Below are 16,534 nucleotides of genomic sequence, written 5' to 3' on the forward strand. Positions count from 1 at the left end.
TCCTGCAGGGCAGATTCCAGGCTCTGAATGCTCCAGCCTACGTTCCTGCAGTTTGGGTCTTATGGTTTACTTCTGTCTTATGGCTAAGGCTAAGATTTAGTCAGGGGTATTTTTAGTAAAAGTCATGGACAGGTCATGGGCAATAAACAAAAATTCACAGCCCAAGACCTGTCCCTGACTTTTACTAAAAATACCCGAGTCAATCTTAGCTGCTCTCCAGGCCCTGCTGCTCTGGGGAGACCCAGGGGCACACTGCTCCAGGAGGCCTTGGGGACACCACTGTTCTCGGGGGCCCTGGCCATCCACTGCTCTGAGACCACCAGGGACCATTCTCCAATGGCCTTCGGGGTCACCCCTGGAGACACTGCTCAGGCTACCCCCAGGACCACTGCTGCCCCAGAAATCCCCTGGGCTAGCCATACCAGCCACTCCAGCACGGGCCGCTGCAGTTGTGGCAGTTACGGAACTCCTGACTTCCACAACCTCCGTGACTTGCAGCTTTAGTTATGACCACCACAGGGCAGAACAGTTTCAGGGAAGGACAGATCTGAGAGCTGTGAATCCTGCTGCTCTGGTATCAAACAGCAGCTCCTGCACAGGGAGGACTGGGACACACTTCAATTTTCTAACCCCTCCACAGATGCTATATCATGGGAGAATCAGGATTCTCTATCCCCTCCCCTGACTCTGACTATCAGAGTTAAGTCCTAGGAGAGTTGGCGACACTGGATAGAAAGCAGACAATGGATTCAGACAGGTCCAGTTGCAGGTACTCAAAGACATTTATAAAGGTGTCAGCACCTTTGAAGTTTTACCTGTACCTTGGGGGAGGGGGGAGCGGCCTGGCTGGTGAGTGACTCAAGGTAAGGAGGATGCAGTAGAGAAATCTAAACAAAGTGCTTTGGAACTAATAAGAGCAGCGCCTCGAATGAGGCAGAGAGAGACTGGATCTTCATGGAAATATGTCACATCCCAGAGGGGTGCAGAGTGAGGGCAGCTGGCTTCAGCAGGATTACTGAGCATGCTCAGTACAAGCCAAGCAGGAAAGGGTGGACACGTGATCCCACACTCGCACCCCCCCCCCCAAAGGCATTGCTGCCCTGCCACTCCCATGTGCCGGTTTTCACTGTAAGATTCAGCCTCTGGAGGCTGCCAAGCTGGTGCCTGCACCAGCCACCATCTAAAACAGGATGGAGGGAGACATTAAACTAGAATAACTCACAGGATCCCAAATCCCACAGGTGACCTGAAACCCACAGCATAAAACGGCCCTGTTACTGTGATTTGTGTGCAGACTCTGAATCAATGCAAATGCACAAAACAAAGAGGAGTCTGGGGAGGCCCGAGCAATTTCTTGGGCTGAAGGGCTCTGGTCTCCTGTGTACATTGACGTTCAAACCGCAGTATCAGGTCTAGGCACCTTCTACATCCACCGCCAGGGACTTCATCCTTTCCGGAGACGTTTTGCCTTTAGAGTGTGTACAATTATATATTGGCATTCAGAGCTAGAGGGAGAAGTTAGGACTCCTGGGTTCCGTTCCCGGCTCCACCACGGCCCTGCCACATGATCTCGGACAAGGCCCTTTGCTTTTCCGTGCCTCTGTTTCCCCCATCTCGAAACTCAGGATAATAACGAGAGGTATTTTGTTGGGACAGTGGGTCAACCGCTTTTTGCAAAGACCTCCGAGTTCCGGGGATGGAAGGCGCTGCAGAGAGCGAGAATCGTACCCCGTCACTGCTGGCACTGACAGCCCCAGGGAGCTCACCTGTCTTTCGGCAGGCGTTACCGCGAGATGCACACACACACACACACACATTCCCAACGCCCACGGGCACGTTTCGCGCCGCGATGGCGTTCGGAGCATGGCGAGCAGCCAGGGGAACCCGACCCACCCCGGGGGCTGCAGGCACGCTGCATCCTGAACCTCTGCCATGTGGGCGCTGCACGCAACCTCTGCGTGACGGCCCTCCCCCAGCCTGTGCACCCTTCCCCGTCGGCCGCAGACCCTGCCCCACCTCGGCCCGGGCGTCCCCCGCCCAGACACCACTGCAGAGGGCCGGTGACCCCCGCCGCGCCCGCTCTGCTGCACGCCCTGGAAGGAAACGCTCCGTGCGCCGCGCCACCACTCTCCGCCCCCCCGTGCCGGAGGGACAGCAGATCCCTCCCCTCGGCCAGGCGCCGAGCCGAGCGGGTGCAGCGGGCCGGGCGGGCGGGTCTCGAACCCGCGGAGCACAGCACACGCTGCCCGCCCCGCCCTGACGCGCTCCCTAGCGGCGCGCGCCGTCGCCTCCCACCACGGCGGCCGGGGGGGGCCAATGGGAGGCGGGTGCGGCGCCGCTGGGCGGGGCCAATAGGGGAGCGGAGTCGTGACGCACAGGCAGCGCGCGCGCGAGTGGGCCGGGCCGCGGGGAGAGAGAGAGAGAGAGCGCGAGCGAGCGAGCGAGCGCGAGACCAGCCCGGGCCGGGCCCTGCTGCTGCGAGCGCGAGGCGGAGCGCGGCGCCGGGGATGCCCTGCCGGAGCACGCTGCTGCACCTGCTGGCGGGAGGGTGAGCGAGCCAGCCAGCGCGCGTGCGCGGGGGGGCCCGGGGTGCAGGCTCGGCTCCCCCCCTTGGGCTGCGGGGAGCCCCACGGCCAGCAGCAGGTCCCCGCTGGCGGGGGGCAGAGCAGGAGGTGGTGTCCGTGCACGTGGCCGGGTCTGGCAGCCAGGCCCCCACGTGTGTGTGTGGGGGGGATGCACTTAACCGGGGGCCCGGCCCGGGCTGCAGCCCCCCTGGGTGTGGGGCCGTGTTACAAGTTTGTACTGCGCCGGACAAAAATTAGGCCTGGGCCCTGCTGGTAGGCGGAGCAAAGCGGCCCAAGGGCGGCCGGAGCCGGGACCCGGGCAGTGAGATAAGAGGGGCCCGGCTGCACGGGAGAACCCGCCACACCCCGCAGCACCGCTGAGGGGGGCGGGAGCAGGGCCCCGCCCAGCGAGCAGAGGGAGAAGAGGTTGTGTCCTGGCCCCAGCAGTTGGCGTTTGCGGGGTGCACGCCCCTGTCTCTGTCACCCCCGTCACCCTGATCCTCTGCTTTCCTCCGCCGGGATATCGAGCAGTGCCCGTGTTCGGATATGTGCTTTTATCTCTTGGCTACCCCCGCGCTCAGTGCTGCACGCGTTTCCCCATCTCTGAGGCAGACATCTGGGATCTGTCTTGTCCCCCACGTGCCTGACCCCAGCCCGCCTTCTGGGGTTATAGGCTAGTCTCAGCCATTCCTCACCCAAAGGCCTGGCTCTCTATATCTGGGGTACATCCTTACATATTCCTCTGCAGTCTTTCCCGAGTGCCAGATTCCTCCCACACTTCTGGGCTATAAAACCCTTGTATCATTTCTTGTTATCCCCCCAAATCCCTGACTCTCCCGTTCTCCTGCCCAGGTGGGGACGTGAGTCTCCACTCTCCCATTACACCCTCATCCTATGTTCTTCCCCTTCAGTGATTGCTTCTGTACACCCCACCTCTCTCCCTCCTCTGCTGAAGGGAGCACAGGGTGGGGTCAGGGACACATCACCCCCAGATTCTCTGCGTGAATCTGCCTCTGTCTGTCACTCTCTTGGTGCCTGGAACATGAGACGGGAGGTGTCACCTCCTCCCTGGAGGATGCCAGTTCAATACATTCTGGCTCCCTTCCCAAGAGCAGCTGCTCAAGGGTTCAGTGCAGAGAAGTCTGCCCTTCCCCACACCCATGTGACTACCAATGCCCTTCATTCCTGACCCACATTCTCTCTCCTATTCCAATCTCAAGTGCAGGCTCAGTCGTGTTGGACATGCATGTGCAGGTTGCTGGGACTTCATACTCCTGAAAGGCTCCGTCTCACCCGTGTGCAGAATAGAATCTCATCTAGGGCAGAGAATGCAGTCACTTGAGTGCTAGACCAGTTTTTTCAATGAGGTTCCCCCACCTGAATTCAGCAGGAAAGGGGGGAGGGGAGAGGCTGACGTTGAGGGGAGTTGAGGAATGACAGCTGGATCAGGACCCATTTCAGCAGAGTCAGTCCAGGGGCGTCTTGGCTGCTTGCCCCTCCCACACCCCCAAAAACCCCTCTGATTATCAAAATAAAGGACAGATTCCTGCATATCTTCTTCTGTTTTAAATTATGGTGTAGCTCCTGTACTTGAGGTATTCATTAGGCTAATTATAGAAGGGAATGGGGGCTGGTGGGTAGATGGGCGGGCCTGGGAGTCAAGAATCAAGTTTTGTTCCCAGCTATAGGAATAGGTGGATGGGGGGGTGACCTAATACCACTTTTGTCACTGATTGGCTGTGTGACCTTGATCAAGTCCCTTCCCATCTTTGTATCTCATTTCCCCCTTTTATATAGAGAGGGGGAAATAGTAGCTATATGTCTGATACTGGGGAGATACCTACATTATTAATGGTCTAAAGCAGTGTTTCTCAACCTTTTAAGTAACAAGTACCCCTTAACTTCTGAAAATTTTAATAAGTACCCAACACTCGGTTTTCCACTCTGAGAAATACAATCTTTTCCCCCTTCACTGCTGGACGACTGTATTTCTCATACAGCAGGAGAGTTCTGAGTTCTGCAGTGCTATGTGGCTGTGGCAGATCACAAAACCCCCTGCAGTTTCTCCCCTCCTTCCCTTCCGCCATATAGAAGCAGAGGTCAACGCCAGCCAATCACTATGGCCTGACAGCGGGGTCAAGTGGTGTTCTCCTCACCTAGGCCGGAACTTGTGAGGTATGAGCAGGCACTAGCGGCCCACCAGAGTGGATAGCAGCGCTCCCCATGGCCATCCCTAGGGGGGTGCAGGCTTGGAGCAAATCACACTGTGTGGGCCCCCTTAACATTTTTATACTGGTAAAATTTGGGGCTGTCATAGTTGTCAATTTCACTGCTCAACTAGTGAAATTGACAAGTAAACCTACTGTAGTGCCCTGCTCCAGGACTGGGCAAGCAGCTGGTGCTCTCCGCCTGGCTTTCTGGGCACCGGCCTTTGAGCCGGGGAGGGGAGCTGCCACCTGGGCAAGTTGCAAGTGGCTGCCACCTGGCTGCCAACCCGGGAGGTGGGCGACTGCCACCTGCTCTGAGCTGGGGCGGAGGAGGCTTCCATGCAGGCTGGGACCCGGGCATGTGGGCAGGTGGCCGGCAGCTGCTGCCCGTCTTCAAGCCAGGGTGCAGGAGGCTGTCTCTCAGCTCAGAGCTAGGGCGCGGGTGGCAGTCACCCAGTTGCGAGCCCAGCTCGCAGGGTGCAGGAGGCCGCTGCCGGGTTCCCACCTGGGAGCTGGGACTGGGCCGCACGTGGGCGGCTGCCGCCTGGCTTCCCCAGAAGTTGGTGGCTGCTGCCCACCTCCCTCCACTGGGTTTTTCACCGGATACCCCCTGCCTGTGTCTTGTGTACCCACAGAGGTACGCATACCACAGGTTGAGAAACTGTATTCTAAAGTATTTTGTGATGCCCTAATTACTGGTGCCATTAAAGAGCAAAATATTATTATATATTCAGATATCCATTTTCTGTTTGCTCTTATATTTCACCGAGCTCAATAACTGTCTCCTGGGAACTGCCAGATTAAGTCCAACCAGTGGCTTGTTTAGTCCAGTGTTCTGTCTCTGACAGTGGCTTGTACCAGTAGTTTCAGAGGAAGGGGCAAGAAAGCCTGCAGGGGTTAGTGATGGAATGAACTGAAGGATAGGTAATGTGACGCCAATTTATTTAAAAGGCTCCAGAGGCAATCCCAGCAATTACAGGCTGGTAAGCTTAACTTCAGTACTAGGCAAATGGGTTGAAACTATAGTAAAGAACAGAATCTACTAGAATTCTTTGAGGGGTCAAGAAGCATGTGGACAGGGATGATCCACTGGATATAGTGTACTTTGATTTTCAGAAAGCCTTTGGCAAAGTCCCTCATTAAAGTCTCTAAAGCAATGTAAGCAGTCATGGGATAAGAGGGAAGGGTCTCTCCTAGATCAGTAACTGGTGAAAAGATAGGAAACAACGGGTAGGAATAAATGGTCAGTTTTCAGAATGGGGAAAGGAAAATGGTGTCCCCCAGCGCTCTGTACTGGGACCAGTGCTGTTCAACATATTCAGAAATGATCTGGAAAAAGGGGTAAACAGTGAGGTAGCAAAGTAGGTAAAAAAGCTAACAATGTTGGGAATTATTAGGAAAGGGACAGATAATAAGACAGAAAATATCGTATTGCCTCTTTATAAATCCGTGGTACCCCCACATCTTGAATGCTGCATGCAGATCTGGTTGCCCCATCTCAAAAAAGATATATTGCATTTCAGTCTTTTTGATTGGTCTCTTTAAGTCCCTCACTATAAGGCATTTTCCCTAGCCCTTGGATCATTTTTGTGGCACTTCTCTGCACCCTCCCCAAATTTTTCAACATCATTTTTAAAATGTGGACACCAGAGTTGGATGCAGTATTCCTGCATTGGTCTCACCAATGCCGTATGCATGGGTTAAATCACTTCCTGTTCCTACTCACTCTTTCCTTGTTTATACATCCTAAAATCATATTAGACCTTTTTTGCCACAGCATCCGTCTGGGAGTTCATGTTAATTTATTGGTTCATAGTGACCTCTAAATCCTGTATATAGTCAGAGCATCTCCAGGAGACAGTTCTCCATTCTGTAGGTGTGGCCTGCATTCCTTGTTTCAAGATACAGCTTTTGGCTGAATTAAAATACATTTGTTTGTCTCGGTTTGATCAGTTTACCAAATGATCCAGATAACTTTCTGTGACTGGCCTGTCCTCATTATTTATCATACTGCCAATTTTTGTGTTATCTGCAAATTTTATCAGCAGTGATTTTATGTTTACTTCCACATCATTGATGAAAATATTGAACAGCATCAGGCCAATAGTATCAATCCCTGCAGTACCACACTAGAAACACTCCCATTTGATAATTTCCCCATTTGCAACTTCTTTTTGAGATCAGTTGGTTAGTCAGTTTTTAATCCATTTAACGTGCTTTGGTACTGTACCGTGCTCATTTTTTAAATCCGAATGTCAGGTACTAAGTCAAATACTTTACAGAAGTCTAAGATTATTACACAGAAGTGGTTAGCTTTATCAACCGAACTTGCAATATCATCCAAGAGCGAAATCAAGTTAGTTTGACACTGTTTTTCATAAACCCATGTCAATTGACATTAAATTCCCATCCTTCAATTCTTTATTGATTGAATCCCATATCATCGTTTCCCTTATTTTGCCCAGGTTTGGTGTCACGCTAATTACCCTATAGTATCCCAGGCCATCCCCTTACTCTTCTTGAATACCGGCACAACATAAGCACTCTTCCAGTCTTCTGAAATTTCCCGGTTGTTCCGAATTTATTAAAAATTAACCTCTGAGAGCCAGAGATCTCCTCAGCCAACTCATTTAGAAAGCTTGGATGCAGATTATCTGGGCCTGCTGATTTTAAAATGTGTATCATTAGTGGATAGTATGTCACATCCTCTTTAGTTACTAAGGGACGAGAAGGTGTTTGTCAGCCTCGTGATAGGAGTACAGCAACCTGCTTCTTTCCGAACGCAGAACAGAAATATTTATTGAACACTTCTGCCTTTTTTTGCATCATGATGAACCATTTTACCATCCCCATCTAGTATTGGAGCTATGCTTTTCTTAGAGTATCTTGTATTTTGCTCCATCAGAAACCCTCTTGAGCCCTGCCATTTAGCCATAGCGGTATGCAGCTCTGCATTTCTTTTGGGGCTCCCTTATGGTTGCAAAAAAGCTTCCATAATGAACTTAAGGGTTTTAATTTCTTAGCTTTTGACCTTGTGGCCTGTTTGACTGGCTTCCTCGCTTTATTTTTAAACCCTCTTTTCTAAAGTACAGCATCACGTTGCCAGTTCTCAGTATCTTCCCTCCCCTTAGGATGTTGAACTCAGTGAGGTTGTTGGTACTAACTGCAGTTATTGAACAAACTGTGTGTTCCATACAGTGGAGTTAAGAATAGCTTCTCCTCTTGTGTGCTGAAGCACTAGCTATTCCAAGAAGCTTTAAGATACCAAGAATTTGCTTCTCTAAACCGTGTCCTGCTATGACATTTGCCCAGTTGAAATCACACATTTAGTAACATTTATTAGACTTCGTTACCTCTGTGATCTCCCTCACCATTGTGCACTCAGCAGCCTTTCCCTGATCTGGAGGCAGGGAGTGTAACCCTGCTTGTATGTTTCTATTCTTATGATTTGGGGTTTGCATTCTTACAAGCTAGTTTATCCTACTGGAATCTATTGGGTCTAGCACGGCTCCCTCCCCACTACCATCTAATCTGCCCTCTGTGTTATGGTCCATAGCTAGGTACTGTGGTATCTCATTGATTGGTAAGTCGTCTGTGTTTCAGTAATGCCTGTTACATTAAGCGCCTCTTCCACGGCCAGGCGTTCTAGGTCATCTAAATTTTGCCTTCACGCTTCTCACCGGTGTAGGTTTTATTTATTATTCACACTTCTCACTGGTAAGTTTTCTTTTTGCCCATGTGCTTACTGCTGTTTAACTCCTTGCTCTGATGCCTTAAATGACTACCAGCTTTTACCGCCGAGCCCTCCAGACTGTATGACGCTCAGTGATCTGACATCGGCCCCCAGTTGTGCTGACTCTTGGATCCCATGTTTTGTCAGGCTGTTCAGCTGAGTTCTCCACCCGGCCTCAGTATTTGTCAGAGTTCTCTTTTGAACCTGACGCACTCTCTCTAGCTAAATTGTGTCCAATCCTTGGGTCCTACCAGCTGTAACTCCTGCTGACGACAATCGCAGATATTGATTTTTGACACTGAAAGGCATCAGGGCTGCCCAGACCCTCCGTCAGGACCTTTCTGACCAAGCCAAAAATAATCCAGGGAGACAGGGCTGGAGTACAATACTGATGCAATGGGGCTGGAGTTGCCATCTGCGTGTTGTTACCGTTTTTAACCATTTCCGCTGCTGGAGTTACCTACAGCAGATCTCTAGAGCCTCTTTCTGCTCCAGAAGTGAGGACAGAAGTGAATTTAACTACACAACGGGGGGGTGGGTTGGAGGGGTGTCTCTGAGCTGCACGGACTGCGTCAGACCATTCTTCAGAACTCCGGCTATTGCAGTCCTCTGCCCCACGCAGCTCTATTGATGCCCCTCAACCCTTCCCTGCTATCCCACTCCGAGGCGCCCCACTCCCGGCCCTAACCTGGCTGGGTAACTTTTTCCTCTATCATTAGCAGTTTGAATCGTCAGATCTCTTGGACAGTTACCTCAAATACCCATCACGCTGCCTCTTTCCCTGGGACCTCTGGTCAGAATTTACCCTCCATGTCCCCTGGGACACAGGGCAGAGGGCAAAGTGTGGAGATGCTCAGAGAAAGAGACTTAAAAAATCCCCATCCCAGGAAAATTCTGTCAGCTCCTCAGACCCCCTCGCCCACCCACGCTGCAAAGGGCAAAGGTCACCAGCTAGAATTCATCTCTGTGAACAAGAAATCTCTTGGGCTGTAAACCAGCCCGGCTGGTTATGTAAGACCGGAGCCCTCAGCCATAGGCCCTGAACCATGAGCACTGACTGGGGGGGCCTTCCCATTTTCTGCTTCTAGTCTGGCCTTCCGGTCTGCCTCAAGGGACTGGAGAATGGGATACAGGGTCTTTCACCTTCAGGGCACCCGCTCCGGTCCAGCCCCGGTCGACAGTGACCAAACGTCATTCCCATTTGATGGCCATTGGTGGCGTCTATGTTGAATGATTTTGGTGGGTGTCAGCCTGGGTCTTGGAGGGACACATGCGACTTGTTAACTGGCCCCTTGGACGGCAGCTTCAGCAATAGCCCGGGGTGAATGGGTCACACACTGACAGGAGGTTCCTGCGTGGCAAGCAGAGGCATGTGGGTGTGGTGCAGTGCGCGGGGGGAGCTTGCCCTGCTCACGCAGGGGCCTGCAGAGCATATCCTGGTTGGGGGCTGTCAGGCCAGCAGCTGACATCAATCGGGAGAGTCCTGCAGTGGGACGGGGCAGCAGAGCTGTGCGCTGTGGGCAGCTCCGGTGCGAAGGTCATGAGTTTAAATCCTCTCCATGGACTTAGGACTCAGCTTATCCCAGATGCTGACACCTGGCGGGGCTGGCCAGGAGATGACGTAGCCAGCATGTCAGCACGTTAATCAGTGCCGGAGGCAGAGGCCTGTGTGACGAAGGCCTGAGGGCTTGGCCATCAGGGAAACAACGGGGATGGGAGGTCAGAGCTGCTGCTTCCAGTCTCTGAGGAGTAACCTTTGTTCACTGACTCTCTCACGGTCTCCCCAGATGTGGCGGCACAGCTGGAGCCATCCTGACCTGCCCCCTGGAAGTGGTGAAGACACGTCTGCAGTCATCCTCGGTGGCCCTGCGGCCTCTCTGCCTCCCTGAGGTGCAGCTTCAGGGGCCGAGCGGGGGGCTCGTGCGTCCAGCCCCACCCGCCCCTGGCGTGCTCCAGCTGATGAGGTGAGCTGGGCAGGGAATTAACTGCACCTGTTGGGCTGTAGTGCAGACCTAGCCTGCCTCGGCAGAACTTCAGTTGCGCGTGGGGGTGAATAAATCACGCCCGTGTGACATAAGTTACACCAACATACACGCTCGTGTGCACGGCGCTATGTCGGCGGGAGAACAACTCCCACCAGCCTGGCTTCTGCCCTTCACCGAGGTGGTTTTATTAAGCCGGCGGGAAGGCTCACCGCACACCTGCACTGCTGCCGTGCTGTACGTGGAGACGTCAGGGATGTAAAATAAAGAATCCCTGTAACAGAAGGATTAACCGCTTGGGGGGAGCCAGGCTGGGCTCAGCTCTTCACTGCCTAGCTGGGGCCCTCCCATCGCACGTGCAGAGCCGTAGCTGGGCAGCTCTTGCTCGCGGGGAGACAGCCCAGCTGCGGCTCCCCCACACGCTGGGCTCCATGCCTCTCTGCAAAGGAGAGCTGCCATGGAGCCGAGCCCAGCTGCTGCTGCCCTCCTCCCCCAGTTTAAACAGTAATCAGCTGTTTAAAACGTTTAGATGTTTAGGCTTTCACATCCCTGGTAGACATGGCCTTAGCAAGGTGAGGGGTTCAGGCTGGGAGAGCCAGCCAGTAACTGGAGATGGGGATGTTGAGGGTATGGAAGTGGAGCTTAGAAATGAAAGCTGGGGGAGGCTTCAGGGCAGAGAGTACGTCTCAATGTGCTTTGTGCATGTGCGTGTCTCTCTCTCAGCTCTGTGGGTGTGTTTATGCTGCAGTCAGCACCCCCGGCTGGCCCATGAGAGTGGACTCGGGTTCCCGGGGCTGTGTAATGGCCGTGTAGACATTCAGGCTAGGGCTGGAGTCTGGGCTCTAGGACCCTGCAAGGTGGGAAGATCCCAGAGCTCAGGCTGCAGCCCAAACTAGAGCATCTACACTGCAATTAAACAACCCCTTAATCTGAGCCCCACAAGCCTGAGTTAGCTAGCAGGGGCAAGCTGCGGGTGTCTGATTGATTGCAGTGTAGACACACGCTCTGAGTCTGAAGCCAGGTCTGCACTGCAGATCTGTATAGTTCCATTGCTCAGGGGTGTGCATTGTTCACTCCCCTGAGTGATGTCGTTCTATCGGCCTCACTCCCGCTGCAGACGAGCAGCGTGTCGGCGGGAGAGGTACATTAACTACACTGACGGGAGAAGCTCTGCTGTCGGCGTACTGGCGTCTTCACTGAAGCGCTACAACAGCACAGCTGCACCAGTGCAGCGCTGTACAGGAAGACAAGCCCTGGGCAGCAGCTGCTGGGGCTGGGAGAAAGGTCACGGACCTTGAATAAGCAGACTCTGGGTCGGGCAGGCAAATGAAGGGAAACGAAGAAATACTGGGGGGAAGAGTGAGGAAGTGGGGGAAGAGAAAACCAGGGGAGCAAGGTAAATGTGGAGGAAAGGAGTGAGGAAAAGGAGAGCAGGGAGAGATGCAGAGAGAATGAGATGTAAAGATACGGGTGGCGAGGATGGACGAAGCGAGGGGAAGGAGGGATAGGAGAGCAGGCAGCCTGGTCCCACTCCTCCTCTGATCTTTTGTTACCTTCTTCCACAGGGCTATCCTGGAGAAGGAAGGACTCCGCTCCCTCTTCCGAGGCCTGGGTCCTAACCTTGTTGGGGTCGCCCCTTCCAGGTAAGAATCACTCAGTGAGGATGCTCCCCCCTCAGCAGGGTCTCTCTAGGGTACACCCTCCTGGGGACCTCACCAGTCACTGCCCCACCTCCCCACAGGGTCCTGGCCCTGGACACAGTGCAGTCTCTGGGACCTCCACGGGGGCACTCAATGGAGGCCTCTCACCATGGCTTGTGGGGCTCAGGGTGACACCCGGTTTCCGGGCATGGGCATTATCTGAAGCGTCCTCAGCGCAGGGTCTGTCTGTCTGGCAAGTTATGTGGAAGCAAGGTCATAAGAACGGCCGTACTGGGTCAGACCAATGGCCCATCTAGCCCTGTATTCTGTCTTCCAACGCTGGCCAATGCCAGGTGCTTCAGAGGGCATAAACTGAACAGGTAATCATCAAATGATCTATCCCCTGTCGCCCATTCCCAGCTTCTGGAAACAGAGGCTAAGGACGCTTCACAGCATGGTTTTGCATCCCTGCCCATCCTGGCTAATAGCCATTGATGGACCTATCCTCCATGGACTTAGCTAGTTCTTTTTTGAACCCTGTTATAGTCTTGGCCTTCACAACATCCTCGGCAAAGAGATCCACAGGTCGACTGTGCGTTGTGTGAAGAAATACTTCCTTTTGTTCGTTTTAAACCTGCTCCTGTTGATTTCATTTGGTGACCCCTAGTTCCTGTGTTATGAAAAGGAGTAAATAACACTTCCTTGTTTACTTTCTCCACACCGGTCATGATATTATAGCCCTCTATCATGTCCCTCCCTTAGTTGTCTCTTTTCCAAGATGAGAAGTCCCAGTCTTATTAATCTCTGTTCATATGGAAGCTGTTTCACACCCCTAAGCATTTTTGTTGCCCTTTTCTGAACCTTTTCCAATTCCAATGTATCTTTTTTGAGATGAGGCGACCAGGTCTGCACACAGTAATCGAGATGTGGGCGTACCATGGATTTATAAAGAGGCAATAATGCTATTTTCTGTCCCTTGTTGTCTCTCTTGGGTGCGTTGTGACCGCAAGTGTACATCTCTCCCCAACCAGGGCCATCTATTTTGCTGCCTACGCTGGGGCTAAGGAGAAGCTCAATGTTGTCTTTGTACCAGAGTCCAAGAAAGTTCATGTGCTCTCAGCAGTCTGTGCAGGTGAGTTTCTCCCACTCCGGTTTAGACCAATGGGCCGGTTCAGCCTGGAATCCCTGTAAGCATGAGGGGATATGACCCCCTTGGTGTCCCTGCTCAGGCTATGCTCATTCACACAATCATCTCATTTCTTTGTTATGTTAATGCTTCTGGAGCTCTTTCTCCCACCCCGTCCTGCAACAGCAGCTTCTCACTTAGTGTGAAACAGAAAACAGTCCTCTTAATTCACCTTAAATTCATCAGCTGCTCAGTGTCAGTGATCTAGGCCATCGCTCTTTAATTGCCTTCAGAAACAGGGCTCCCTTAACAGGGTAGCCAGACAACGTAACCCACACACGCAACCCCAGCAGTCCCACTGCCTTTCCTGCTCCTGTTGTCTTCCCTTTCTCTAATGAAACCCCCCATCCACAGCCGTGCTCATGCTCCCTGCCTCTCATTCCAGAGTCAGCATCTCTCTTTCTGGTTCCAGGCACCAGGAATTGGGGAAGCGAGACCTGTGAGATTCATAGATTCCAAGGCCAGAAGAGGGACCGTTGTGATCATGTCACTGACCTCCTGTAGAACACAGGCTTTGGAGCGGCCCCCAAATAATTCCTAAAACACCAATCTTGATTTAAAAATTGGCAGTGATGGAGAATTCACCAGGACCGCTGCTAAACTCTTCCAGTGTTTAATTACCCTCACAGTTAAAATGTATGCCTTTATTTCCCATCTGAATTTGTCTAGCTTCAATTTCCAGCCATTGGACTGTTCTCTCCTGTACTTAGGAGCCCATTATTAAACATTTGTTCCCCATATGGATTGCGATCGAGTCACCCCTCAGCCTACTCTTTGTCAAGCTTATCAGATTGAGCTCTGCGAGTCTCCCACCCTAAGGCAGGGTTTGTAATCCTTGAATTATTCTCACGGCTCTGCTCTGAACCCTCTCTAGTTTATCCACCTCCTTCTTGAACTGTGGACACCAGACCTGGGCGCAGTATTCCAGCAACAGTCGCACCAGTGCCAAATACAAGAGTATGCATAGGAGGGGTGGTTCCCAGTGAGGGGAGGCAGAGCCAAACAATCTTGGCCTTAGAACTCTTCACTCCCAGCAGAACACTTCCAAAGGACCCCAAAACTGTGCCCAAATTGCTAAACAACTGCAGACTGACGAGCATTCAAAGAACTAACCTGCCAGTACCTCCCCACAAACTGTCTGCACTGTTGTAACACCGCGGTGCCACCTACCATGACCTCTGAGCTTTCCCCTTCTACTCCCTAGGCGTCACCTCTGCTACACTTACCAATCCCATCTGGCTTGTGAAAACCAGGATGCAGCTGGAAGTCAGGTAAAGAAGGTAGCACATGGATGTGCGTGCACAGACTGCGTGGGACTGGGGGGTGACCCACAGGGCAGACCATGCTTCAGGACACTGGAAGAGTAGCAGTTATTAATGAGCTTCTAAACCCGGCTGCGGGGTGCCCAGGCCAGGAATAACCAGGGCTGCAGGTGTTGATCAGTATTGAGGGGCAGCGGCAGAGCAGAGTGTGGGTGAGTCTAATCCCTCTTCGGTCTCCGCAGGACGAGGGGGGAGATGCACAACAACGCCTTCCAGTGTGCCCGACGAGTGTACCGCGCGGAGGGCCTGCGGGGGTTTTACCGGGGAATCAGTGCCTCCTACGCTGGGGTCTCCGAGACAGTCATCCATTTTGTCATCTATGAAGCACTGAAACAACAGCTGAGGGAGCAGCGGCCGTTCCTTCCCACAGCGCGTGCGCTTGCACCGAACGGCCACGATTTCTTTGGACTCATGGCGGCTGCTGCCATCTCCAAGACGTGTGCCTCGTGTATTGCCTACCCCCATGGTGAGCAGCCCCCACCCTCCCCTCCGCCACCCGCCCTGCTGGGAGAGGCCAGGCCCGGGGGAGGACTCTGCTAACGATCCATCCCTTTGTTTCCCCAGAGGTTGTCCGGACGCGGCTGCGGGAAGAAGGGTCCCGGTATCGCTCCTTTCTGCAGACCCTGCGCCTGGTGGTCCAAGAAGAGGGGCCCCTGGCTCTGTATCGAGGGCTCCTGGCCCAGATGATGCGCCAGATCCCCAACACAGCTGTCATGATGGCTACCTATGAACTCATCGTCCACTTGGCCACCAAGCTGTGACCATGCCCAGACACAAGCTAGCCCCGTGCTGGCTGTGCACGGGAGAGTCAGGGTCGTGCGACTTGACGTGTTTCCCTGTTTCACAAGATAGTGCTGTCCGCTATTTAGCAGGAGGCCTGCGTGGCGATGAACGTGTCTCTGGCATTGGCTGCCTTCTGCTGACAGGATACAGGGGTGGTGCTGCGTGAGGTCTTCAGCTCCACTGGGTAGCCTGCAGCCTCTAGCAGCAACCTCCAGCCAGTGTAACTGGTCTGATGTTCTAAGGGGTCAGTGTGCCGGGCGGGCTCCCTGTGCAAAGCAGACAGGCATGGAGTTCATTGGGGAAGGCGACAAAGGGGGATAAATAAATGGAGGCAGGCAGGACACCAATCTGACATATCAGGCAGGTGCATGGTTCAACCCTTCCTGTGTTCCCAGCTAGCCATTCCCATGCTAGAAAGTACATGTATAGTTAACAGCCCCAGGGGCCCCCTTCTTTTGGGGGCTGGCTATGGTCATGCAGTCAGTGGACAGGGAGAGTAAATAAATCTCTAGGAAATCATGCAGCCAGCAGCGCTGCTGGGATGAGGCCTTCAGCTAGTCGGTGGGGTTCTTCACAGAGTCCTACATCCACACTGTCCTTCCAAAGGATTCTCCCACCCTGACTGATGGACATGGTGGTAGTGCATGGGACTCGGGCATCTTACATCATCTCTCGGGACAGCGTGACCGCAGTCACCTGTGGAAGGAACCATACGGCTGAGCAATGAACTTCGCCTCTCTCCCCTCCAGAGAAGAGAGGCTGGGGCGAGTTAGAACTGAGCCCCGTGCACCAAGGGAAGTGAGATGCACCCCGGCTGGGGAGCTGGTGTTAGTATAGCTTCCATCTCCCCCTCTCAGGTCTGCTCTCTGCAGGAGCCAGGGCAGGGAAGGAGCCGGCAGCTGCCCAGTGCTGTGACACTAAGAACAGTAAATATGAGCAGCTGGATGTGAAAGATTGGTTTGTGCTTCTGAATGTCACTGGGGGTGGATGGCGGTGATTGAGTTGAGGTTTTGTTACTACACTAAGTGTATGGAAAGGGGTTTTTCTTACAGGAAAAAAAAAGATTCTATAAAGTGAAAAACATGGACTCTCTTTGTAACTGAGGGGCTAATCCCAC

General features: G+C 53.2%; 1 protein-coding gene and 1 long non-coding RNA gene across 2 annotated transcripts; one reads left to right on the top strand and one right to left on the bottom strand.

Moving 5' to 3' along the window:
- Positions 1-1,067: 1,067 nt before the first annotated feature.
- On the bottom strand, positions 1,068-2,156 carry LOC137151612 (uncharacterized). Its single transcript, XR_010919320.1, has 2 exons — positions 2,017-2,156; positions 1,068-1,706 (listed from the first exon to the last, which is right to left on the bottom strand). It is a non-coding gene; the product is annotated as an uncharacterized lncRNA (long non-coding RNA).
- On the top strand, positions 1,671-16,332 carry LOC137151611 (solute carrier family 25 member 36-like). The gene is made up of 7 exons (XM_067545885.1): positions 1,671-2,548; positions 10,292-10,468; positions 12,052-12,129; positions 13,158-13,258; positions 14,517-14,583; positions 14,817-15,100; positions 15,199-16,332. Exons 1-7 carry the CDS (start codon positions 1,794-1,796, stop codon positions 15,393-15,395), a joined length of 1,659 nt encoding a protein of 552 aa, XP_067401986.1. The 5' UTR covers positions 1,671-1,793; the 3' UTR covers positions 15,396-16,332.
- Positions 16,333-16,534: the final 202 nt, after the last annotated feature.

Source organism: Emydura macquarii, unplaced genomic scaffold (genome assembly GCF_026122565.2).
Source record: "Emydura macquarii macquarii isolate MOO-44397 ecotype Brisbane River unplaced genomic scaffold, CSIRO-AGI_Emac_v2 contig_1119, whole genome shotgun sequence".
Classification (NCBI taxonomy): Eukaryota; Metazoa; Chordata; order Testudines; family Chelidae; genus Emydura; species Emydura macquarii.